At 42.8% G+C, this 27,260-nt stretch overlaps 1 protein-coding gene across 5 annotated transcripts in view; it reads right to left on the bottom strand.

Moving 5' to 3' along the window:
• The window catches only part of mpp7a (MAGUK p55 scaffold protein 7a), a 151,008-nt gene that overhangs the window by 37,104 nt on the left and 86,644 nt on the right, over positions 1-27,260 (bottom strand). For all 5 annotated transcript variants that reach the window (XM_044175977.1, XM_044175979.1, XM_044175978.1 and 2 more), the window contains 6 exons: positions 24,727-24,858; positions 6,512-6,593; positions 5,733-5,818; positions 4,952-5,026; positions 2,239-2,435; positions 1,478-1,542 (listed from right to left, as the gene is read on the bottom strand). In XM_044175977.1, the coding sequence (XP_044031912.1) occupies positions 1,478-1,542; positions 2,239-2,435; positions 4,952-5,026; positions 5,733-5,818; positions 6,512-6,593; positions 24,727-24,858 (637 nt within the window). The remainder of the gene's footprint in view (positions 1-1,477; positions 1,543-2,238; positions 2,436-4,951; positions 5,027-5,732; positions 5,819-6,511; positions 6,594-24,726; positions 24,859-27,260) is intronic.

Below are 27,260 nucleotides of genomic sequence, written 5' to 3'. Positions count from 1 at the left end.
CAGCTGGATAGCCTTCGGTTTATGCACTGTAGCTCACCATATACAAACCAAATTGCTATTTGGCAACTGTTTGTAAATCATAGCTAATGTCTCTCGTATAGAGCTTTTCAGGCAGGTGCAGGAGAAAATTCCTGCTGCGGGCACAAACGGTTGTGGCATAAACAGCAGCCGGAGCAGATGGGGACTTAAAAAGCCAGGGCTGTGCAGACCTCTACTACACACTCCTCAGGCCTTCATTTCTTTCTGGCGGCTGGTGGGAGTGGAGATGGCGAAGATATTCAACCATTGTTGTTATGTCAAAATTGTTGTTGATGGAGCAGTGGCAGGCTTTAATGTTTTATGAGACAGTTAAGTATTTTGATTTAATTGATTAGTTGCTTCCTAAATGTTGACAAGATTTTACATTGATGACCATAAAAGCCAAATGCAAATCCATGGTCTGCGGCTAAAGAGGACAATTTTATAACATTCTTATCTGCGTTTTTATTAAATCTTTTAAAATGTAATCTGTTACCAGTGGCACCATAAATCTCAAAACATTGACCTTGGTCATTCTAAACTTGACAATAAAGTTCACTCACACCATTAATATCAAAGCCCTGTTTGGAATTGCCCTCTATTCAGAGATTAGGCTGTCATTTAACTGTAGTGATGATTCTCTTTCCCTCTGTATTGGTGAGAGTATGAACCTCTTTTCTAGTCTTTAACCTAAAACCAGGGTCTGTAGGCCATCCCTATTTGTTTCTGTTGCTGTCATTTTCTAGTGTAACATGGTTAATGTCTTCTGTCTTCATTATGAAGCCAATCAACAATCTCTGATCCCCTACATCCAAGCTTGTTATATCACATTTCTGCTAAGTACTCCTGCTGATGCATTCTCCCTAACTTTGCTGCGCTGACTGGCCAGGGTTAGGGTTACTGTTCAGGCTCGCATGATAAGGTAAATTAATGTGCTCCAGAGAGCAGCGTCGAGCCTCCATCACATCTGTAGGTCTAGCATCAGATCATTAATCCGTCATTAGGCTCTCTGAGATGCGGAGAGGTGAGCTGGATGGGTAGCATGGCTGGTGTTTTGACTGGAAGGTGTAAAGGCTCGGAGAGGTTTTCCAGAGGGCAAATCTTCTCCTTCTTCGCATTAAAGCCCCTGCATGACTTAGACCACATCAACACATGGAAAGGCAGAGGTGGACAGAGGCAAGAAAGTCTGGCAAGAGACTGAAAGAGAGACTGAGCGAGTGAAACATGGAGCAGACAGGAAAATAAGAAGGAAGGTAAATCCAGACACAATACTTCCTCTGATGACAAGCATGAAGCAGTGCAACTGTACGGAAGACTTCAGCAGTGGCCTCAGAGTGGAGAGATGAGTCCTCAGCAACATCCCTAACTTTCATTGTTTGTTAGTATCCCTTCCTCTGCATTGCCTCTCCGTCATGTTCTGGTTTATTAGGGCCTATCACAGCAGGTAATATATACTTACATGATCGTCGGCTAGAGGTCTTCTGGAACGGGAGAGTCGCAACAGGTCGCGGCAGTGCAAATCTCCTAGAAGAAGAGATAGGAGGATAAAGAAAGAGAGGAAAAGTGAAACAAAAGGCACAATAAACCCATCAGTTTTCATGACCGCATAGGAAATAATAAACACTCCCTGCTACGCTACAGAGAACCCACTCTTCAATAGCCACGAGTTTCATTCTGTGAGCTGAGATGGGTGAAAGAAGGGAGACGAAGGAGTGAGGGGGTGAAGGAAAAACACACTTGCTGTTGACAAAACTGCAGGATTAAATATGAATGTTTGTGAAATGCTCTCTCTCTCTTCTTTTGCTCTCCTCCCTCCCTCTTTTGTGTGTGTGCGTGTGTTTTTTTTCCTCCTCGGGTGCTCTTGGACGGTGCCAAGAAACTGCCCCAGCCTCCTGAGCTCTGTGTTGCACATCAAGTGCGGCCGTCCGAGCGCACACTGATGTGCGATTTTCCATCCACTTGCCGTCCAAAGTGGACCGGTACCAGCGCTATCATTTTCTGTCATTACTCATTTTGGGCCAGACATTGTGAGGAAATCCAGACTATTTTGGCAGTGTGAAGCAAGAAAAAAAAGAAGAAGAAGAAGAAGAAGAAGGGAGGGGGGAGGGAGACAGAGAGTGAAACTTGTGTGACTGTGACAGCAGTAAAGACAGTTGGGCCAGCCTTGTTAAGAGGCAACACAAGACAGGACATGCTGATCTAGCTGGGGTTGTTTCTTACCTCTCCTGAAACTGTTTGGATGGGATTAGGCCAGCACGGGGATTGGCTTCCCCCTCGTGTTTGGCCTGCCACCAGGTTGCATCATCTTGGCTCATGATCTGAAGAATGGAGCCCTTCTTGAAGGCCAGTCCAGCCTCCTTACATGGGATGGCTTTGTCCTCTTTAGGGTCATAGTCAAAGAGTGCCTTCACAAACACCTGGACATACAGCAGAGGAGGGGAAGAGAAGAAAACAAAGAGCTGGATTGAGGGTGCAACAGGAAAAAGCAACGGTTCACTGTAAATTACCTTTCCCTCCATTGCGTAGAGTGTGAACTCTAAAGGCAAGCCATCACGGCAAACACAAAAGGTGCTTCACCAATGCTCATGGTGATTATTCTAGAAAGGTCATTGCAATCAGAAGTTGAAACCTGCAACTGCTGGCAAAGTTAGTCCCTCCATGTTGTTCCATCAACGCTGAGGATGGACTAAGCCCTGTCACCATCTTCCAAGTGTGGCAAAACTTAACATCTCCTGAGTCAGAGACTCCAGTTGGAAGTGCTCCGTTCCACCCGCTGACGAATTCACAAACTAATATCAGGAATCCTTCCACATTAAGGAACAAACAAAGTTGTTTTCTTTATTTAAGGATTTGGTCTAATTTGCTTTGGCAGTGGGGGTGGGACACACCTCATCAACACAAAGGAGGTTGGACCTTATAGTGGAAACATTTCCGACATCTTTTCCCATTGTGGGCGGCAAGCTGCAACCTAAAGCACCTTGCTGCATCTTCCGTCCAAATTGAGTTCTGTCATGATGAGTTATCACTCCTAAGACACCTCAGTACATGTGGAAAGAGAAAAGAGGGAAGGAAAGTGTGTATGTGTGAGAGAGAGAGAGAAAACAAGGAAGAGGGAGGGAGAGATTACATTTTTCAATGTCCTATTGATTTAAAGAGTGCTTTGTGCCATGTTGTAAAATTTTGTTTCAGACAGAGATGTTTTGTTTGGGTCATAACAGCCGCTTTGGCTGATAAACCCTCCGGCAGAATACACTCATACATCTACACACTACGATCTCATGCTTTTCTTCCCTTGGCTCATTTTTTTTTGGCCTGTACACATTCAGCCACTTAGCTGCCCCTTGATGCATCTACACTACCTTATGTAAGCACGCAGGCTATTTTCACGAAGGAGTGGCTGAGCGTTTGGCACTGGCGGACTATTTTTCAGATGGATTCCTTAAACGGCCAGACAATTTCAACCATTACAAGATGACAAAGGGTGTAAGTGGCCCACACCTCTGCTACACATACAGGGTGGGCTGCTTTGTGAATAATGATAAACCGCCTTCGACCCTGGAGCTTAAAACCGGTGAGTGGATCCAGCCTCTGTCTGGTACTGATAGATGAGCGTGTGAGAAATGGTGTATCAACACCCCAGTGGGTGAGAATGATGGTGTGCTGGTTGGAGTGACAGTTAAACCACCCTCAAAATGGATGGCTATAAGCTACTGTCTACTGGTGCAGGCCACATGAATGAAGATAATCTTGTCCTACATATGGCTGGGTATCAAACCTCAATACTTTTTTGGTACCAACAGAAATGAGTCTTGTTAAGTGCCGAAAGCTGGCGTGGAATGTCTGGACAAATGTATAGTCTTCTATACCTATTCTTTGATAAAGTCTTGATGAAGACATTTAAAAAGGTGCTTTCAGACAGCAAGCGGGAGCCGAGGCAGCAAGGAGAGAGGGAGGCCGGCTGCTGCTCTCGGGAACGCGCACAGCTCTTTGCTGCTGCATTTGGAGTTTATGATGGTTCAACTTGCTGCCGTGGCTCACTCTGTGACCAGGGCAACCACAGAAACTACAGTGAGGAAAACAATACAGGTCAGGGGCTGATATTGCAAATATATGATTTCCCTGGAATATACACCTCTTCATCAGGAGAGAACCGACAGATCAATGAAGAGAAACAGTGTTGGAGTAACATCAGCTTCAAAGTCTGAATATCCAGTCTGGACAATAAACAGCTTTTATCATACTAGTTGGCACAATATACTTGCTATATTAATTGTGTCATAAACCATTTCGACTATTTTAAGCTACAACCTGCTCTGTTTAGCTACATGATGAGATTACACAAGGTGGAGAGCAGAAGCTATTACTAGGCCAGTGTCCACATTAAAATGAGAGTTAGCAACTATGGTTCTGTGAATTTTGGATGACTGAGAGACGTATTATCTAGCATTAACACGTGTCGCTAAAACGTGTCTGATGTAGACAGTTGGGGGAAAGACAGAGGGATGCAGGAGCAACAATCTGACAGAACCGTGTAATCAGTGGGGTGGGGTAGTGATGCTGGGTTTGAATGCATTTGAATATGTGAAGGAGGCGTGTTCAAGATAAAACAGGGTTTCTCTTTAACATTTGAAAAAGATGGTTTTGTAGAAAAACATGTTTATATTCCTCAAAGTAAGGTATTGCAAATTTGTTATTGGTAGTGAAACTCTTAACCTACAAAAGGGCCTGGTTACTACAGTATATATCCTCTTCTCATTACCATTTTACAGCTTTCTTCTTTCCTTGTACATATATTATTTCCTCACTGCGGCACAAAAACAATGTTCTGCATCCACCAAAAAGGTATCAAGCTGGAGCACAGAAGCTCTCTCTGCTTTTTAAGTCGATGAGTGTAACCCAATCAACATAACAATTAAGCCAGGACAAGACCTACCTTTGGCTCCTTGGTTGGCGCCTCCTCCTTGATGGCGGGGACAACTTTAAAGGTAATGGCTCCTTGCGACTGGGCCTGAATATTGGGAAGACAAGACAGTAGTTTAGGTACAAATGGAGGGGGTGGAAACACCAGTCATCTGTCCTGCAAATATTTCACAAAGCACCTAATCCAATGAAAGTCACATAAAGCAAAGCACTGTTTGATTTTTCAACAATGGAAGGGTTATTAGGATTGGATGACTCTGCTTGGCAGGGATAGAGAGAGTGTGTGTGTGTGTGTGTGTGTGTGTGTGTGTGTGTGTGTGTGTGTGTGTGTGTGTGTGTGGTGGGGTTATTGTAAAAGGAGGAGTGTTGAGAGCTATCATCTGCTCCGGAGGACTTTGTGTCTGAGAAGGCCTCCAGAGTTTAAGAGACTCTCTCTTTCTTTTCCAGTTGTCCCCCCTGGCAGAGTTCAGGCCCATGATGGAACTTATTTGAGGCCTGCGGCAGAGCCTGCTTGGAGAGACTACTAAGCATCAATCTCATCCTGGGGGACCATGTGGCTCTATGCATGTGGTCTAAAGGCCAGGAAAGACTTGTAGAGAAAGGCCAGTGTTTGGTTTTCAGCATAGCAATGAGAGGCACAGGGTCCTGGATAAGTTAGGGGAGGTTTTTGCCATCACAAACAAGGAATGTTATTTTCGCCAAGGGAGTGGAGCTGAAACACAGGAGAAAACCTTGGACAGCACACACACACACGGGGCAGGATGTAGTCACACACACAAATAAATGACGCTTACCAGAATACGAATGATTTCCTCTGGTTTCTTGTCATCCACAGGGATTCCATTGACCTCCTTCAGTTCATCTCCTACATGAATCAGTCCTAACACACAAACCAATCTACAGTCACTCTCTATTCCATTGTTCTAATGCCCTAATAGAAGTGAGCTACTGTGTAAAAGTCCAGTGCTCACAAAGCCTGGGGATGTGTACAGTACACCAGATTAATGTTTATCGTCGTGGTGGCATTTGAGATTGGAAAAGAATCAAAACCTCATTGTCGACACATGTGGAAATTTGCCTTTGGCTTCACTGTGGCAGAGCTGAAAAACAGACTGGACACAATGAATACAAAACAGAAAGAAAACATGTACACCTTCTCAGTATACTTGTCATTCATGTTCATATTTACAAAGTGGAAAAAGACAATTTATGGCACAGAACTGGTAGATTTAGCTGCTGAATACATGGCGCCCCATGTATTCATGGCAATGGCTCAAGAGGTAGAGCAGGTCTTCCACTGATCACATGGTTGGGGGTTCGATCCCCACCTCCTGTCAAAGTGTCCTTTGGCAAGACACTGAACACAAATTGCCATTGGTGTGTGAATGAGCAGCAAAAACCTTGTACATTTACATCCCTACTTTGTTGCACACTGGGTGTAATCTTGTTGTATTATAAATCACTTTTACATTTGACTCCACACTGCAGACTCACATAAGAATGTTTTGGTAGACACAAACCCATACACACATGGGTGAAACCCACGCAAGAGACAAAAAGAGGTGGAACTGACCGCTTCTGTCGGCTGCCCCTCCTCTCATGATCCGGGCCACAAGGATGGCTCCTGTGTGTTCGTCACGCCTTATAGTTGCTCCCTGCAAAGGAAACACAGAGAATAATAAAAAATTGGATGAACTTCACTGTATTTCCACTCTGCTTAAAGTTGCATAGTTCAAATGTCAAATGATGATAGCTCAAAATGACAGTAAGAGGAATCTTGTCGAAATTCAAGGGCGCGAACTGCATGCAGGATGCTCATTGTTACCAAAATGGCTGATTTATGATCACCTTTCCGGAAAAAATGGATATGTCTTTTAAACGACAAATAGAACAAATCTATGGTGTCTTATTTAGGGGGAAAGATGCTTTTCAAGTGTATTAAGTATTTTTATACACAAAATGATGGCATGGTGCAGGTAAAAGCAGTTGGTTCAGTTTACACACTACCCATTTTATTAAAAACAATGTGGACCTTCTTCTGTGATCTTCGTACCCCCCATTTCACATATGACTGTGCTTACGTGACAGGAAAACAAAGATGGAATACGGCTGGCCAGTACTTACAAAAGTGTGTTAGATTTAGAGGCGAAATCTAGACAAGCCAGTCTAGTGGTGAAATCGCAGTTTGCAACCATTAGAATACCGCTCGCCTCACCCTCCCCTTCTAAGCGTGTAGAAACTACGGCGGCCGCGAAATTGCAAAAAAACGCAAAGGGCCCTATCTAGAGCCAGTGTTTCGTTTGTCCATTCCGGGCTACTGTAGAAACATGACGGTGCTATATGGTGGCCTCCGTGGAAGGGGACCTGCTTCCTCTGTAGCTATAAACAGCTTATTCTAAGATAATGAAAACACAACAATTCTTATTTTCAGGTGATTATACACTAATAAAAACATACTTATGAATAATATATTCCATTTCTGCTAAATGTTACACACTGGACCCTTAACCACTAATGACACAAAACCTTTAAAAAGACACAATGACATGGTATTTCTACTTCTTTGCTATGACTTAAATGGTTTTGAAACTGGTTGTTGGGGTGAAACATAACACAGTTAGGGATTAATTATTTTAATGTGTAAACCAATGGAATATCAGTAAAGGCGAAAGGTGGGTTTACATCAAATGTCTACTAAATTGCATTTTTAAAACTAAATTTTGCATACACTTCTTCAAAAGAACAACGACATTTCAACAACAATGACAGAACATGAGCAAGCCAAGTAAAATCATCCAACAATTGCACATTGGATCTAACAGGATGGGTAGACTGTTTGTTATTGATAGACTGAATCACTCCATCGCTGCAGTAGTAGTGGCAGAATGCATCAATATCTTTACAGAAAGAGCTGGCCTAGACAGAGAGGGGTGAGGGCCTAGCAGGTACGAGGTAGTAGACTCCCACACACAGAAACACACACAACTGCTCAAGCCTTTCCTGTAGTTCTTTATGGGCTTGATGCTCAGCCAGAAAGACACGGAGAAGAGGATAGTGTTTCAACTTCCATATTTGAAAGGACAGTGTTCAGCGGTGATGCATTTACCAGTAAACCCAAACAGCCTTTTCCCTTTACAATAAAACAATAGGCTTAATGGATGCCAACCTGTCACAGCCCTCCCACAAACATCATTGAGGCACCAGCCTGGCTGGGTTGGAGGATGGAATAGGATAGCAAACTGCAACCCAATGTGTGGTGTCACCCTCGCTTGGTCCTGACAACCTGAACCAGACAGATGCGTCGTCTAGTCAATACATAGTTTGTTGGGACTGCAACCTATTCTTCCACCCTTCTCCTAGCTGCTATTCCCATCATCTCTGAAGATTGTTTTTGTTTCTGTTGTAAAAAAAAACAATGCGCTCACCAGCCGTGCTGCATTTCAGCTGTCCTAATCTATTGCCGCCCAGGTTGAGCGCTGGAGTACAACAACAGCTTGCCATGTGACACGCCGCTTCGGTTTGTGTCATTTTCCTGTTTGCCTTCCTTCGACTGGCCCAAAGTAGTTCTGGCTACTACCATTGATGGGAAGCACAGGAGGAGTTATCAAAAAACCCAGCTCCTCAAAGACCAAAGGAGCCTCTGGTTTGTGCCACTTCGCCGATGCCATTACCATGTCATCTTGGTTGTTTTCACAACCTATTCACACCTAATGGTTTTCCTCCTAGATAATGGTTTCCTCAAGGCCTTTGGGGTGTGGAGATGGAAACAGGGAAGGACATCAGGATAAGACAGTGGTAGGGTCTGCAGAGAGTTGCCTAACAGAAAAATTGGGCTAATTAAAGAAACCAGAGAGGTTGCAGTAGGAGAGAAATCAGTGGAACAGGTCAGTAAAAGGGGAAGGCACTGTCAGACCCCGGTGTCAGGGTCACATAAAACCCCTCAGTGTGACTTAAAGCAGCTGTCTGTGTTGCAATGACCCCCAGACAGACAGTGAGGCCTTTTGTGTGTGTGCCTGAAAGAATAGAGCGCTGCTGGGAAAGAGACGGACTGTGACAGACAACAGTGCGAGATGGGGAGTCTGCAGGAAATCTCACAGGAGTATTCAGACATGTGGTCATTAACTTTCTCTACTTTTTCTTTCTCACTCTCCTTTTTTGAGCTGGCTGATGGCCAGTGGTATGATGGATGTTTTTATTATGTCCCCTGGGGTCCCTGGTGGCTGGTGGCAGTCTAAAGGCTAACTAAACAGCAGAGAAGCAGCCTTGGACTGTCTGTAACGACAATAGGCTCTCTGCACAAACTCCACAGACATATTCTACACCACATGTCTATGGCTATCTATGGAATCTGCTCACATATGGTGTATAGATATAAATCGTGATTTGACACATATGGCTTAAATCACATGTTGAAACCCTGATGCCATTTAGAGACACCACTTATGACTTTTATTGCAAGTGGCAATGGTGATTATAGAGCAGCACATTTAGCATGCAAACACGAACGGGTGGGTCGTGAACCCAAATCTCTGGGAAGCAAAGAGACCATTTTATCCCCATTCAAACCACCATGCTTTATGTGTTTTTACACCAGTAGAGAAACAAACTCGGGTATCAGTGGACAAATTTGCCCTTGCTCATTTTCCTTTTACACCTCACTGACTCTCTACTAGGAGTTGTTTGAAACAGCAGTCATTATAAAAGCCTTTTTTGTTCATGATTCTCATCTGACCCACTGCCCTTCAACGTGATGGGCCTACATAGGCCAGCCAAGCCAGCAGCAAGGGAGGTGTGGATTTATGAAGGGAGGGGGGGCCTCAGCCCCAGTCTGAACTCAGCCCTGGTACGGTAGCCAAATGAGCTCTGTCTGATAAGAAAAGCTGACAGAGGCCAAAACGCTCCAGTGGCAACGCGAGTGAGCCAGACTGGAGGGCAAGTGGAAGACCAGAGGAGTCAGGAGGGAGATGAAGGAGGTAGACAGTGGGTAAATGAGTGGGGGTTGGGGTGAATAAAAAGAAAATATAAATTAAAGGGATAGACCAGAGATCAACATAGAAAGTGAGCAAGAATTGGAGAGGGACTGAGAGCAACAAAGAAAGAAAAAGGGATAGAGATAGAAAACACAAGAATACTGGCATTGTTTGGAGAGATTTGTACTGTAACTAATATCCATCTCAAGAAGTCCTTTACATTTATTAGAATATTTATTAACCTATACACGTGAACAATTCTGCATCATGCTGAGCTTTCCATGCCAAAAATCAAAGCAGTAATACTGTATCTCAGACTAGTTAAATTATTTCACCCCACTGGTAGATTTATTTGTCATAAAAGAATAAAGATAATACATCTATGAAATACCTCATAATGACACAATGATGACATTTTTTGTAGTAATGCAGTACTTTTTACACAGACAGCATCTTTGCTTTTTGAAGGCTGAAACAAGCTTCTCTGGGCTGCACATAGGTGAATCCGCACAGGGGTTTGCATGGCTTGTATTTTATACGTACATAAAACTTGTATAATATTTTTTTCTTCTCTGTTTCAAACCTGCCTCCCGGCAGGAGTTAAATCAGCTAATCAGCTTGACGTGCAGATCTGCACGACATGTTGTTGAGATTTAGGAGATGTGTGCGTCGGCTCCCCTGTGAGCCTTTGTGACCTATGGTTACCTATAACAACTTTGGCTGTGTAGGTTCACAGAGGCATTTAGGTTTGTCTTTGCAGAGGCATAAGACCAGCCTGAGGTGGAAAACAAAAGAGCAAGACAAAAAGTAGAGGCAGAATGGGAAAGAAAGGTCCTTGCTCATTATAAAAGCAAACAGTTGTGAGAAAAAACACAGGTCAGTTCACCTCAGTGAAGGCACTCTAGACCTCATTAGACGGCATAAAACAAGTAGCCGAGGAAAGGACTATTGCTCAAACTACCACAAACTGTTGGAATAATCAACAACACCTCACATATTCACGTTTTTCTTTCGCCATTCCCAAGTTCTGTCAGACCCCATTTTTCCCGATCCTTGATTATTTTGAGTGCGCCACACTTCCCCCTCCACCTCGTTACAATCTACAGTCAGCCTTCATTCTCTCAATCCTCCAGGGGTACATCAGCCTCTCCTGGCGGCCTGACGAATGCATTGGAAGCACTGAGAAGGAGCTGGAACGAGGGGGGCAAATTCAACCTCCTGAACTTAGCATCACCTCCCCCTGTGCCTTGATACCCTATGGGTGCTATCATCAGCATCCAGCCATGCATGGCCACTAATGAGGAGTCCCTGCTCTGTTAAACAAATACATAAACAGTCAAGCTAGAACCTAAATAATGCATGATGTGTGTGGGGGGGCATACACAAGGAAGAAACACAGTAGGTAAAGACCCTCAAGCACCAAGATGGGCTTCCTGGTGTAGCAGCTAAGCATTAGCACAAACTGATGGCTAGGTTTACACCGGGCCTTCAACGCCTACTGGCACATGGAAGCCATTTCAGACTTTTTCTTGTGCATGGAAACAGTGCAGGAAGTCAGAAGGGGAATGTCTATGTCTGTCAAAGCACATGCACGCATGAGTGACAGCATGTGTAGGTGTGTTTTTGTGTGCATGCAAGCGTGTCTGCGTGTGTGTTTCTATGAGAGCGTATCTGTGGGCTTCTACCTGAAGTCAGGCCAAACAGGCCTAAGAGAAACCTCAAAAGACTGGATGATTGATGCTGGACAGTCACTAAGCCTGATGAATGGGCTACGCTATGTTAGCAATTAGAGACAAGGCGCCACTTAACCATCAAGTGGCTCAACTGCGCTATATGCATGGAAAAAGATAGCATGGTGTGCACACAAGATGGTGAAAAAAATGTTTTTATGTTGTTAGGTACTGATTTTCTCTTCCTGTTGTCAACCATTGCTACAGTTTGCCCTTTAGAAGTCTCTCCAGAAATTAAACGTTGAAGGGCACAGAAATACACAGTCAAAAATAGAGATGAGAGGGGGGTCATCATGGACTGAGGACGGCCTTCTAGCTGTGGTCAATTAGTCATCAGTAAGGCGATCCGAAGCCTCCACTCCTAACGTGATCAGCTCCATATGCAGCTGCTGCTCCCAGCTTTACTCCTCCATTTCTAACACATAAATGCCTCTGATTGTTATTGTTGGGCTGGCCAAAATGCAACGGCTTAGTCTCTGCTGTGTGATGAGGAGAACTGGAGCGACGCTTGTCCATATCAAGCCATCACCCCTCCCAGCGCATGCACTGGAGCACACATGCTGACATGGCAGCCACATTAAGTATGTGATGACAAATGGCTCACACCTCATACAGTGCAGAAAAAAGGGAGAATAGGGACTGAAATTTGGATCCCCTCATGTATGAGAGTGTGTGTTTATTAGAGGGAATGGAATGGAGGCAAGATTGTCCAGGGAACTGTCAGCACACAGTAGTGCCATGAAACTTCAGCAGATAAGAGGAGTAAGACAAGCTGAATGTTGGATGTCTCATCACGTTAGCTTGGCTGGGAATGGCCACAATGAGTTTCTGGCAAGCTAAGTCTTTATGGGGCAATTACAGTGCCCTCTGGCTGATGGAGTGGTTGGATGGCTGGATGACATGATGGAAGCTGGCTGGCTTGTACTCTGGTTGTATGGATGACGAGAGGGCTGGCTAGTTGTCTTGGTCTGGCTCATCACACGTTTCGGGGTCTAGTGCAGGCTATGTGTGGACTGTCTGGTAAGTGCCACAGTGGAAAAGAAGGATCCTAGGATTTCTTTACCTTAGCCATGGCCACAACTAAAGCCACTCCACAATTCCTAACCCGCCAGGGAAAACAAGCATGGTGCTCCATTTCAAACACACAGCCCTCGGCCCGTAACGACCACTCAAAACATCACCCCGTGAACCGAACCGAACGCTGTAGCATTTGACAAACATTATTTCTCCCTCCAAATTGAGAGCGACAAGGGAAAACAAACGCGAGTGGCTCGGGCAGAGAGGCCGACGTGTTTTGACATGATGTCACTTAACGGCAAAAGTGTAACAACGACAATAAACTCCTGCCGACTGCTGTGTTGACTGCTATGTTTAGAGGTATAAATACAAGTGTAGTGGAAACACATGCTGGCGTTCTTCACACCAGATGTCAACCGTGGAAAAACCAAATACAAAGTGGGAATGGGCCTCCAGGACATTAAATTACAATTACTTCCAATCATATCTGGTGTTGGAGTGTGTCATTTCATCTTACCTCACTGAGATGGCATAGAGCCCCCACACATAACACACATGACCGTTTCACACACTGTGTCCAGCATATTTACGAGTTCTTACATACTTCCTCAAAAGCCACAGACTTCAGTGCTGCTCAGAAAGAGTAAAATCATGAAATCATGTAATATTAGTGTATTTGGTCATGATCAGAAAATCCATTTAGTGTTATGGTCAACAATAAAGATTAATACAGCGCTGTAAAGAATTAGCAGGAGCTCAGATGAAGATCGACATTATTGTTGCAAAGAGGGAGAAAAAAAGACAGAAGCCATAGAGCAGTGAAAGGCACTTGAGGTTTTATGTCAAATGATTTTTTTGTTGATGCAACAGGGCTGCCGCTGCAGGCCAATCCCCTCTGGGTGACCTGTTGCATGCCTTTCCACCTGTTTTATTAAATCACTTGTGATTGCAACTAATAAAAGCTACTCCCCCCACCCTACCCTTCCTCCCTCATTCCTAGTCTCCCTCTCGCACTAAACCAGGCTCTGGTTTCCCTTTTTATTTCCTTAACCCCGGTCTTGACCTCCCAGTCATAATTAACAAGAATAAGGAAAATTGTGGGTCATTATTATGATAATTATGGTGAGCAGGAGAGATTCCAGGAGAAGCTGCCAGGTAATGTAATGCAGAGGGCCCTGTGACGGAACAGCTTACCTTCATTTGTCTTCCTCCACCCCCTCTTTCCTTTTCCTCCTCTTTAAACCTTAATGTTAGCACAAGTCATTACCCAGTTGCTATGAAAACACACTTAGCAGCCCACCTCAGTACTTCAGACAGGTGACGGTGAATTTGGGTGTGTGAATCTATGTGTAAATGTGTGGCTATCTCACCAAATGTGTGTATTTATTTCCATACTGCATGCGTGAATCACCATGTAGACTGAGTGGAATCGCTGTCTCTTTGCTATAAGCTGGACAGTGCCAGATATTTAGTCATTATGTACTGTATGTGTGTGTGTTTTGTCTGAGAGCCCTTGTATGTGCATACAAAGAGACAGTTGTGTCACAGAGAGAGGTCTATCTCTGCTCTGGGATTGTTTAGTGTTTTCCCTGTCGTTTTCCCGAGTAAAGAAAACAGCACTTTCACATGTCACTTCTCATTTCCAAAGTGGACTGGGAAGCAGGGCCGCCGAGGAGCACCCGGCCCAACGGGCAACAATGCCCACATTCAGCCTCTGAGCTCTCTGGCTGTCGGGACGCAGAACGGAAAAGAGTGAAAGAGAGAGAGAGAGAGAGTGCCGGGATGTGTGTCCACGTTTATGATTACACATGATGGGAGGAAGATGTTTTATTTGAGAGGGCCGTGAGATTAGGATCTGGGAATGCCTCAGATGTGGCTTTGGAAGCAGTGCGTGTTTTCACATTCGCAACTCAACAGGCTGCAAGGGTGGTGTAACAGCCGCTGGACTGAGTGTTGTACAAGCACAAACATACGAACAAACACAGGGGCTTTCCCAGGTCTGCTTTATGAAATACGGTAATCTTTTAATGATTTTTGCATCAATGTGATGAAGTACCTAGATTTGTAAGGTATTTAATTTGCTGGATTAGCATTAATTGTCTTTCAAGTCAATTCGTCTTTCTACTCTGTGTTTGAGGTTATGACACAATCTGGCTCTATAGCTAGCAATTGGTCAGTAGCCTAAAGGTTAGAGAGGCGGTCCTGTACCCAATAGGTGTAACTGTGTGAAAAGAGAGCCTCTCTCTCAGCAAAATGAATAAAAAGGTCAAAAATCAATATGGACATTTCTAAATGTGACTTATACAGTAGGCCTGCACATTTTTACTGATTTCTACCAATTACTGTATAGTGAACAAGTCTGCAGGCAAGGATTTACACTGAACAAAAATATAAAACGCAACACTTTTGTTTTCGCTCCCATTGTTCATGAGTTAAAATAAAAGATCCAAGACTTTTTCTATGCACACAAAAAGCTTTCTCTCACATTTTGTTCACAAATTTGTTTAAATCCATGTTAGTGAGCACTTCTCCTTTGCCAAGATAATCCATCTTCCTGAGTCTGATTGGGGGGGGGTCATGGATCAGAAAACCAGTCAGTATCTGGTGAGACCACCATTTGCCTCATGCAGTACGACATCTCCTTCGCATAGACTTGATCAGGTTGTTGATTGAGGCCTGTAGAATGTCCACTCCTCTTCAATGGCTGTGACGTGACACGCTGTCGTACCTACTCAAGTTGGTTACGACGACAAACTGCCGTCAGGTCAAGACCCTGGTGAAGACGACGAGCACGCAGATGAGCTTCCCTGAGATGGTTTCTGACAGTTTGTGCAGAAAATCTTTGGTTGTGATTAAACAGCATGGTTATTACACAGGTATGCTTCGGGTTGGTCACAATAAAAGGGGCGTCCGGGACAGGTGGCAGGTGAAGAAGCCGGGTGTGGTGGTTACACGTGGCCTGCGGTTGTGAGGCCTGTTGGTTGTACTGCCAAATTTGCGGAAACAACACTGGAGACTGCTTATGGTAGTGAAATGAACATTTAATTCACAGGCAACAGCTCTGGTGGGCTTTCCTGCAGTCAGCATGCCAATAAAACTGCACATTTTAGAGTGGCCTTTTATTGTGACCCGCCTAAAACACACCTGTGTAATAATCATGCTGTTTAATCAGCCTCTTGATATGCCACACCTGTCAAAGTGGATGGATTATCTTGGCAACGGAGAAGTGCTCCCTAACACAGATTTAAACAAATTTGTGAACAAAATTTGAGAGAAATAAGATTAGATTAGATCCTTAATTTCAACTCCTGAAAAATGGGAGCGAAAACAAGAAGCGTTGCATTTATATTTTTGTTCAGTGTATATTACTAACACTTAGGGTCTTATGTAAGAAACAATGAACGTTGCAAAAGTTAACTAGACTTAATTTCTAATATTTTGTGCAAAGTCAACATCATATGCAAATTCTGGATCGATCCTATCAGCTCCAGTTGTCATTCACCTTCATTTACAGGACATACTATCTATCTATGTAAGCTACTTTACAATATGTGCTTTAAGAAATGAAATGCAGTCATTATGGGATATACAGAGTAAAGTATATATAGTTTTTAGTTATATTATATAAAATTCATTAAGGGAGCTGGGACCCTTTAAACAGTTTGCATTTTAATACACTACAATGCACTGTAATAAAATGCAATCTGTATTACTGTATAACTTGTATGTGCACACATGGGCAAACACACATACTGCATGTGTGCTCACACATGAGATCCATAAAAACAAACATGCACAAACACGCACATGGTGAAAGCTAACAGTACATAAACATTATTACACACATACACATAAACATACACAGGCTACGCAAAAGAGAAAAAAAAAAAAACCCAAACAGAAAAAACTGCACATGCACGCACAATCAACACGTGTACTGTAGGTGCACACACACTCTACACACAAAACCCAGTCAAGTACACATGCATGTGCACACAGACAAAACTTTCAGATAAAAACACAATAATCCATAAAATAATACAAATACTATAGCAGGACAAATGGTGGGCAGTTGAACCTGGTGCTGTATACACACACACACTCACACGACACTGTGAGCCAGTAAACCCCAGCACCGCTCGCCACTTGTCCTCATGTTTTAGAACATGGTGCTCCATCTTCCTTTGCAGTGCTCCCAAGACACTGCGGCCTAATCCATCAAGTGAAAGATGTATTGCTTTTAAAGCACATGGGTTTATATGTAAAACACTAGCATGTGTGCTGTCTGCTCTAATCTCATTAGCTGCTCCATTAATTCCCAGCCAGTGTCATTACTTTCTCCTTGCTTTCCACATTCTGATGTAAACAGACAATAGAAAAGTCCCTTTTAAAAAACAAAAACACATCTAGCCTTTGATAACTGTCTCAATCGAGAACTTCTTTCCAAGGTTTCCAGCAATACTGAAACTGTATTCATTGTGTAAACCTGCGTTTGTATACATTCACACCAGCACAGTTTAAACATGTAATAATGTGGATGGTATTTAGACTCAGTTGAGAAGGACTGCAACTATCTGAATGAATGTGTTTGTGAAGGCTTCCAGACAAATGGAATCAGAGGAGCCACGATCCGACCGTCCTACTTGTGTCAGAGAGGAGAGGAGGCCCGCCTGCCGCAGATGAGAAAAGCATGGCATGTCAAATTGCCAATAGCTCATTCCAGCGACTGCCATTCATGGAAAACTAACTTCGTCACAAACCGAATCGATCACAAGACTTTCCTGTCTCGTCGCAATTATCAACTCCCTTATTAAGTAAAGAAAATCCACCGACATCAATCATGCAGTTGGAGCTTTTACAATAATAATGTTGGACATGTCATCTACATTTGTATGTGCAGCAACTACTATAGCTCTGAAGTTGTGGGTCTATAATGAGAAGTCCAGCCAATCCACTGGTATCCAGTGGCTGGGGCGGCTGGGTGGCGGGCCCAGTAGTGGTATAGCTGTATTGATTGGTGCCAGCTGGTGCCAGGCAGGATGCTATGTAGGTTGACATTGCCATCTGGATGGCACGGACCCTGCAGTCTACAGTTTCCATTGAGTTGCACCCAGTGACACCCAGTCATAATGGGAAAACCAATCCTGTGTGTGCAATAACACAGAGCAGAGAGAAAAAGGGAAGAGGAGAGGAAGGAGAGTGATAGAGCCTGACATGGATCCTGTCACATTCCTGGCAGCAGGGGTTTTATGGCTGCTAATGATGCCTAACAACCTGGGATGGAAGAATTGTGGGAGAAAGAATGGATAGTGTCAATTTTGCACCAGTAATGACAAATTTGCACAAATGCACAACAGGAATGTGAAAAGGTGCACAAAAATCTATACTCCTGAACAACAGGTGTCCATATAGACACGGCAGAGAAGGGAGAAGGGGTAACTCCTTACTTGAAGGACAGTGAAATGCATTATAATTAAGTTGCAACAGCTTAAAAGGACTAATGCCTTAAACAAAATGTGTTACAAAAAAATTAAATAACCAAGAATGACCACAGAAATGGGCCTGATAGCAAAACCAGATGAAAGAGTGTGGAAGCAAGAGAGACTCTGAGAAAGAGAAAGATGGCGTGCTAGTAGAAGGACGACTAAAGATGAACTGAATGGGAGAAGTGAATGAACGGTACTCCGACAGCGATGAGAGCTGGCACCGACTGAGTGGCATTGAGCGAGCCGACAAGTGATGTATAAAACGAACACGAAAACAGCGGGGCATGCACGGCGAGTCTGCTATTTACATCTGCGTCACAGGGCTTCGAGAACATCCAAATGAGGGGAACAGAGCCGGCCACAGCAGGCTTGTCAGCCTCTAATGTTCTCACATCATAGCGATAGTCACCCGGAGCAGCTGTGGTGTACCCTTCTGTGGGCGTTCGAACTTCGTGAGGATTTGGATTTTCCAGAATGCTTTGGGATGACGCTGTGGCTCCTCCACGGCAAAGAAACGTCAGTTAAGAAGTTTTTTAGCCAGTAATTGATACAGTGACGATTGCAACTAGCACTAGTATCAAGAAAATGACACTTAAATCCAGAGATATTGGTGATTAAAGGTTTCATTAATAAAAATGAAAGCTGTAACACTATATATCTTTTTAAGGTGGACACTTTTGTAGCCCATGTTTTAGGCCTCTCTCGATCCTCCAAGCTCCTGGATCTTTGTCAGTTTTGGCTGGAGGACATGAGTTGTGTAACACCAGTGCATTCAGTTCTCCTATTAGTCAGTCTGCACTCAAGCCCTTTATCACCGGAGCAAACTTAACCAGTATATCAGCGACACCGCCACATACTCAGCCCTGACGTAACCCCCTGAACGCTCAAATTTGGACCCCCACCAAAACTGTTCTGAAACTTTATCCAAAATAGCACATTCTTTCAATAAAAAGACATGGCTGAGCTGTTGTTTCTGTATGCGCACACATGTTTATGCCGCTCTCCGAACCCAATTATTTCATTGTCCCGACACTTGAGCTAATAAATCAGCTGGATTGAGAGAGCAGAGGGAGAGCAGGGAGTACAACAGAAAGAGGGGGAAGAAGAAGAGGGAGGTTGTCCTGGAAGATAGAGTTTTTACAGTTTCACTGAAATGTGGCATGAAGTCACGCTCTGAGAAATGATAGCAATTAATCAGAGCTACTGAACACAATCCACTCAACTAACCACAATTAACTTAATGGATGAGTCACAAGGAAAGGGGCCTGCATGCTAACTACAGCCCAGTCCCCACAATGTCCAGAACTAAGAATGAGACAAAGGCAGACATAGAAAAAGTGAACGAGAAAATAAAATAGAGCAAAGTAAGGAGAGACGGAAAGGAAATTAGATATTGTACAGGCGCTTTGTTTTGATGTCAAGTTTGAGAATTTCAGGCTGATTATATGAAATTGCGAGTTAAAAGGGCACATCCAAATCAATTTGGTGCGGCAGTGAATGAGGACCCTGAACAATTAGAGGGTTTTTTATTGGTTAGTGGAATGGCTGTGACTTCACCGTGAGCATCTGACCCGCTGGCCATTTCCTTGATGTATGATCTAACTGTTCATTAGGGTCAGTTTCCCTTTAAAGATGTACAGGATGATAATTGTCAAGGGACCAGAGGTAAATGCAGAACCTTAAAATTTACTGTCAAATTAGAGGATCACAAAAACAGAGTAACTTCACCTCCACAAAGGACGGAGTAACATGAGTTTTTTTAGGACTATTAGGGCCATTTCACACTAAGTGCTAAATTTTGACACGTCAATGCCATGTCAGCAGATTTATGTGTGTATGTGGTGTTACGGAGTAAGGAGCTGCTGTGCTGGAACACTGAAATCTATTTTTATTCAGAGCCAGTTGTATTTTTATGTTGTTCTTGTGTTAAAAACCTTAATGATCAGTAAAAAAAAAAAGATTCATTTACATAGCAGCCAATTGTGTGATGTATCAAAAACAAAAAATAATTTTCAAGCAGTTTCAGAAGTGGAAATATGGCGAAAGGTTTTCAAAAACCTGGGAAGTATGGCGGTGCTGTTGCACATGCTTCTTTCTTGAGCTATAACTTTAGCCTAAAATGTTGTCCAACCTTGATGATAAATGGCAGCAGCAATAAAAAAAAAATATATATATATATATATATATATATATATATATATAACAAGAACAGAGCTACATGAAGGCTGTGGAGTTCAAAGAGTAAAGTCTGTTCACAGGTTTCACTTCTTTCTGCTGCAAATCTTATTTGACAATATATGCAGCTGACTAGGTGTGAAAGGTTAATATGCATAAAAATGACAAATTACGGAGCATAAATTTGGTGTGAAAAGGCCTTTAGCTACACAGAAGTACACAGTAGTATATAGTAGCCACTGTAGAAGTCCCACTTTTTTCCTGCAAGTTATAACAGCACTTTTCTCCATTCCCACAGGAACTATTTGACGAATGCAAGTCTTACTCTCTCGGGACACATTGATTCTTCAGTGGTCACAGGACAGAGAAGAGTTGTAGGTTCTGATCAGAGGTGTGTGGATGCAAATAGGATGTTGGAAGATGCAAGCACAGAGTCTTTCTCTGAGGTTCCAAACACGTCGCCAGAGTGGAGTCTCTTGTTCTAATCTTCTAAGGTTATTCAATTTAGCCTTCTCTTTATGCCTCCAGTACAAATACAAGACCACCACACGTGACATTTCTGAGATTGCTTACTGTAACAATAGCAAAGTATGCCCTGCAGGAGAATCCTATTGTTGTCCACACCACGGTCAGGCCTAAATTATAGCCACAGGAGATTATGGGCAGCAGTTGTGCCCTGTGGGTCCTATGGGCAGTGAGAGGGCAGCTAAGACTCACAAAGAAGAAACAGCTCCACAGCAATGGCTTGAAACTTTCTTCCCATTACTCCAACGTGTAAGATGTCATTATATAAATGTACCTTGAACCTTGATATAGTTTGAATTGTTTTTCTCGCTGCATTGTTGCAAGGGCAAATTTTGCGGCTGTTATTATTACATTTATGAATAAAACGTGTTGTCAAATGCAAGTTGGAAGTTATGACTTGACTTCCTACCATAAATCTAATTTGGTAGCCTGTAATGCATCAAAGCCTGTATGGAGTGAACATAATTAAATATACTGGTAGGAAACTAAGCTGCCATTGCAACAATATTGTATATATTGTATTCAAACAGCCACATTAAATGAAACCTCTTTTAAATTGGAGGAGTATTTATAAAACTGACCTAGTGTTGACCCTTAAAAGAACTTTCTCCATTTAGATAGTTACTTTGAAACACACAATAACCAGTGTGCACCTTTTACCTATAAACTAAAACTGAGTAACTATATTACTACAAAAATATATTCTACATAATTAACACCTTCAATATTGTACAATACACAATATCACACATCGTAAATGTGTGTTTCATATGCTCTAAGGAGGAGCCAAATCACTGAGACATAAAAGAATCAAGTCATGTAATGGAATAACACCAGCTAGGTGATTAAGCTGACCGGGGTGGGTGTAAATCACATTATGGTTTCAGGGAATGTGATCCAACATCAGACTTGGGGAGAGGCCGGAGCAGGAACCGCCCGCGACAATGTGTCTTGAGATGGAGAGCGAGAATTCCTCCAAGCCAAATTATTACGTTCAGCTATACAGAACATGCATCAGGCAGGAACCCAAAAATGGCTTAGGTGTGTTCTCCTTCCCCCGGGGTGTGGTGAGAGGAGCGCGCCGGCCTGGAGCCAAGATGGTGGTCAGGGCGAAAACCACAAAGTGAAAATAGAGGCGGTTGGGGCCAAGACATGTCCGGCACAGATCAAAGATGGGCCGCGCCTCAACACACAACAAGTCTTTGACAGGCCAGAGGACTTGAGTAGTGGAGTGTTTATGTGTCGCAGGACACTAAGGTCAGTCAAGTGAATCGAAGAATCACAACAATGGCAAAGATAATCATGCACCAAAGCTGAAAATAAAGGTGTAAATGTGGTGCAACCAAAACCAGCCGCAATTAAGTTTGGTGAGGTTACAGAAGCCCAATCCCAAATGTGCCTTACTAGCTGACTATGGAACGGCAGCCATCAGAAGACACATACAGACACCCAGGGTGCCAAAGGGTGGAGTGAAAATGAGAAAGCTGGCCAAGATGTCGCTGCAGTAGAGTTGGGGCCCGAGGCCGGGACAGACGGGTGGTTGTTGACGTCTGGGACGATGTCTGAAGAGCATGGACGTGAGAAGCATGTTACAATGAGAGAGCAACACTGACCAGGATAGAAAAGGAAGCCTTTCACAGACAGCGAGCCTAGACTGGCTGAAAATACTCATGGCCAAGAGCAGGGTAATTGTGGTCGGTTTTGGTGTGCTTACAACTTCAAGGTTGTGGGTTGGATTCCCACAGGCAAGTACCTCAAAAGCGTGTATGGTATTGACTTGACTTGTGGTGTGTGTATACTACTTTGATACAAGAGGTATTCAGAAATTCAGGGATTAGTGTAAAGCCTGGATAGCAGGATTTTCATGACATAAAGATGTTAATCACAAATAATAAAGAACCTGATGGAAAATCTGTTGGACACATAATTTGCTTTAAGTATTTTTATACCTTCACTGAAAGATAACAGTAGAAGAGAGATGGATAACAACATGCAACACAAGATCCCTGGCATCCCCTGACTCGATCCAGGGATGCTGAGGCCCATCACCAGGTCGGTGCCTAATATCAGATCATATTGACTCATTTTGTCCTACTGAAACCTGGCTGGGTCATGAAGAATATGCTAGCCTAAATGAATCCACTCCGCCCAGTCATATTAATACTCACATTCCTCGAGGCACCGATAGCCTTAGTCCTGCGTTTATCTCTTTATTAGATTTGATTGGCAAGTGTACATTCACTCCACTCACTGTTTTAACCACACCCTCGACCTTGTTCTGGCATATGGCGTTGAAACTGAACATTTCATAGTCTTTTCACAGAATCCTTCTTTATCGGACCATTATTTAATAACTTTTGAACTCCTATTACTGGACTACACGCCATTAGGCAAATTCTCCTCCATGTGTGAAATAAAACATAAACAGAAAAACTGTGTTATTAGAATATATACAGATAAGTAAGATAGTATAGTAATAATAATAATAATAATAATAATATTGACTTGCAGTTAAAAATACAAATACAAGTAAGCAAGTAAGTGAAAACTACATAAACATTGCAAAAAAATATTTTTAATGTATGTATGTATGTGTGTGTGTATGTGTGTCCAGGTCATTCACTGTCCCTCAGGTTGTGGCATGTTGATACATATTGGGCAGCAAGATATGGCCTGTCTCCTCCTAGGAGTATATTTAATTGAGCTCTTTGAAATCTGAGATTACACAGTTGAACTAAAGTAAATGTTTCTTATTTATTTAAATGTTGTGAATTGTAGGAGGAAGAGCATCTCTGTCTTAACCTCACCTGTCGAACAGTGACCACATATTCTGTTTTCTTTTGGTTGCCAGGATTTTTTTGTGCCTTCCTTTTTTGATTGCCAGTTTGTGGTCCACTGAGCCTGTACTTGGTTAGGATCTGTCTCTGCTTTCTATCTCTGACACTAGAGAGAGATTCTGCCAGCTCATAATCTCTTTTTAAGGGCCAGATAACATTCTGTTGCAAATCTACTTTGGCTTTTAGTTTCTTCTTTCCAGTGTTCCAAATAGGTTTCTTTACATTGTGTTATAATTTGGTTTACTCTGATTGGTGTTTGGAAAGCAGTGTTGTTGTGAGACTGTTCAGAGTGTGACTGAGAGGGGGCATTTAGTCTCATCACCAGCTGACAAAGGGGACTCTTTTCTGGGCTCAGCTCTGGGATTTGGAGGGCTTTGGAATGGAGAGTGTCTAGGGGGCTGGATTTAAGGTGATTAAAACATTTGAGCGCTCCCTTTTGAATGTTAATTATCAGTGGGTATCTGCCTAATTCTGCTCTACATGCATTTGTTGGAGTTTTTGTAAAATATATCTGCAGAATTCTGCATGTAATGATTCTGTTCGATGTTTGACTGAGTGGACCCCATACAGCGCTGGATGACACTATCAAATATTTTAAGTCAAATTTAATAAACTGTTTGTCTGTCTCTCTCTTTCTCTCTCTCTCTAAGTGCTTGTTCTTGGTGGGATTAGGTGGGTCTCTGTAAATAATATAAACAGTACAGCCCGAAGAAATTAGGTTGTCTGAGTCAGTGTCTTCGTTTAAGTCTCGTCTCAAAACACATTTTTATCTGAAAGCATATCCTGATTTGCAGCCTTACTGGCTGTTTATTTTACTGTTTATTTTATTGCTTTTGTGTATTTTATTTCTTTATATCTCGTCATTCACTGTTGTATTTTATTCCTCTTGTTGTGAAGCACTTTGTACTTTGTTTTGATAAGTGCTCTATAAATAAAGTTTTATTATTATTAATGTTATTACAGTCTAGACCTGCTCTATAGGAAAAGTGTAATGAGATATATAAATAAAATTGAATAACTTCTCAAGATAACGGACAAAGTTACTTACAAGAGGTTCCTTGTTTTTGACGAGTCTTATGATTTTCACCGAATCCTCATCGTCGTCAATGTCTTCAGGCAGTGGAGGTAGTTCGGGGTCGTAACCCTTCTGGGCGACAGTGTCATGGACTGACAGAAGGCTCTAGAGGAGGGAGATGGATACAGGAATGGATGGGAGGAAAGAAACAAGAAGCAAGGGTTATCAGTCAAATCATAAAGGCCTCAGCTTTACCTCGGTCTAATTAGCCAAATAAAGTATAGCAATACATGTTATTAAGAGTCCAATCCATCATTTCTTTCTTTGAGCAGGACAGAGAAAATGCAGAGACTGCAGGGAGGATGGTTATGAATTGGGGTGTCTCCCTCAAGTGCTGGTTGATGGATTTAAAAGCATTCAGAGCCAGAACTTGTAGCTAGATGCGTTAATTGCCATTAAGCCAATGCTTTCCCTCCATACATCTCTCTGATTAAAGGAAACCAGCACCTGCCCTGGACCACTGCTCACCAGGGACTGCGAGTGAAAGGAGGGGGAATGTGGGGGGGGGGGGCAAACCTTGGCCACCGTTTTCAGTACCGATGCTTTCCAGGGCAAGGTGGTGAACACTCAGAGAAGCAATGTTCCGCACTGTTCGGCGGCATACTCAAAGTAATGAAGTTCTCGGTCGCCTCAGACATTTCACACGTTCACGAGCAGACATAAAAAAGAGACGGGACGCAGACAAGAATGATGCCATTGAGACATTCATTTTTCAAACTATTTAACGACTCCATGTCCGGACCAAGATGCAGCTGGACGCGTGCTGCTTTTTCCATGGTTGAGGAGGGGAGAGAAAAGTGAGAAAAACATCTTCCACCCCATGTGCCAGACAAAAGTAGAGAGAGTGAGAGAGAGAGAGAGAAAAAGAGAGAGGCAGAGAGAAGGATATGGTGAGAAGAGGAGCAGTGTGTTTTATGACATGGGAGCATGCTGCAGTACAGCGTTCAAGATGTTGCTAAATGGGAGCAGATGAGAGGAGGAGACACAACTGGAGAGACACGCTGACCAACACAGAGTTTATCTTGTATACTTGTAAGGGACTTGGTTCTATTTATTCCCTATAATCCTATACTATAACTTTAAAGGATGATTCCGGTTTATTACAACTTGGGTCTTACTTTTGTAGTTTTAGTCATCATTCCTATCTGCATTAATAACATTCTACTCATGGGGAACCGCAGTGGCCTAGGGTTTAAGGGTGCTGACCATGAATTGCACAGTGCCAGGTTTGAGTCGGGCCATGGATCTTTGTTGCATGTCATTCCCCATCTCTCTCTCCTCTAATTTCCTGTCATCCCTGTACTGTCCAATACACTGTAATAAAGGCATAAATTGCCCCAAAAAGTTAAAAATATTTACATTCTACAAAGTTAATTTCTCAGATCTAACAACGTGGCAACATCACTAAAAAGAAGTCCCTTGGGCCAAGAAACTCGCTTGATATCAGACGGAACTTATTTAGAAAAGAAAACAAAAGGAAACAATAAAATGATTACCATAACTCTCATCTGCAGTTTTCCTGAGCCAAGATTGATGTTTCAGGTGTGCTCACTTTCAGTTTTACCTCTAAAGTCTAGCCACTTAGGTTTAGATAATCTGGCTAGACTGCCGGCTTGTCTGATCATCTGTTCATTTTTCTTGTCCTGTAAGACTTTCTTTTTTTTTTTTTTAGCAGATATCGCTGTTTTCCCAGATTAACTTGGTGAGTACAATCACAACCAATAGAAGCAATGGTCAAAACTACAAATAAGGTTCTAACTCAAAACTAGCCTACTGGAACAGTGCAGACCAGACAAAATGACAATTTCTTTTTTACTCTAATTCCCAGAAGAACACACATTTTATTCCATATTTTTCTCTTTCTCATCTTTCCTCCCTGAATTGTTTTCTTGGTCCTCCTGTCCAAACTTCTCTCACATGCCATTAATTCTCTCTCTTCTTCTTGTTTGCTCTTCTTCAGTTTTATCTTTCATATATTTTTCCCCAAAATGTTCCCAGCATCAACAGTATGTTCATTTCTCAGAACCGGCCTAACAATGTGTTGCTGGCTTTCATATGCACCGTACATAAACACACACTTTGCGTTACATTGTGTGTCTGGGGATGCTGTCATTGTGGTATTGAACATTTCTCTTGGAACGCTAAAAACGAAAACTGTTTGCAGATGAGACAATAAAAGTAAAGCGAAAGGGAATGTGATCCCAAACCTGTGCTCGATATAACATATACAGTATATTGTGTTCGTAGCACCATGTCAAGACATGGATGGGGTTTTGCAGTTGCCACAATATTGTGATGAGATCAGTAATGTTGCATTCTGAGACTCTCAGCACCATATGTAAACATGCATGACTTAATAACAGAGCTAGCCAGTGAAAGTAGCACTCCATTCAGAGCTGAATAAAATATCACAGGGCAAATATTTACTAAAGAATGCTTCTGACTTTGTGGCCACCATTTTTCTCTGTTTTTTCTCCCACAGGGGCTGTGAGAAAACCAAGCTTAAT

The sequence above is a fragment of the Siniperca chuatsi genome, linkage group LG19, assembly GCF_020085105.1.
Source record: "Siniperca chuatsi isolate FFG_IHB_CAS linkage group LG19, ASM2008510v1, whole genome shotgun sequence".
NCBI lineage: Eukaryota > Metazoa > Chordata > Actinopteri > Centrarchiformes > Sinipercidae > Siniperca > Siniperca chuatsi.
Note: the sequence above shows the minus strand (reverse complement) of the source record. Positions and strands in the feature narration are given on the sequence as shown.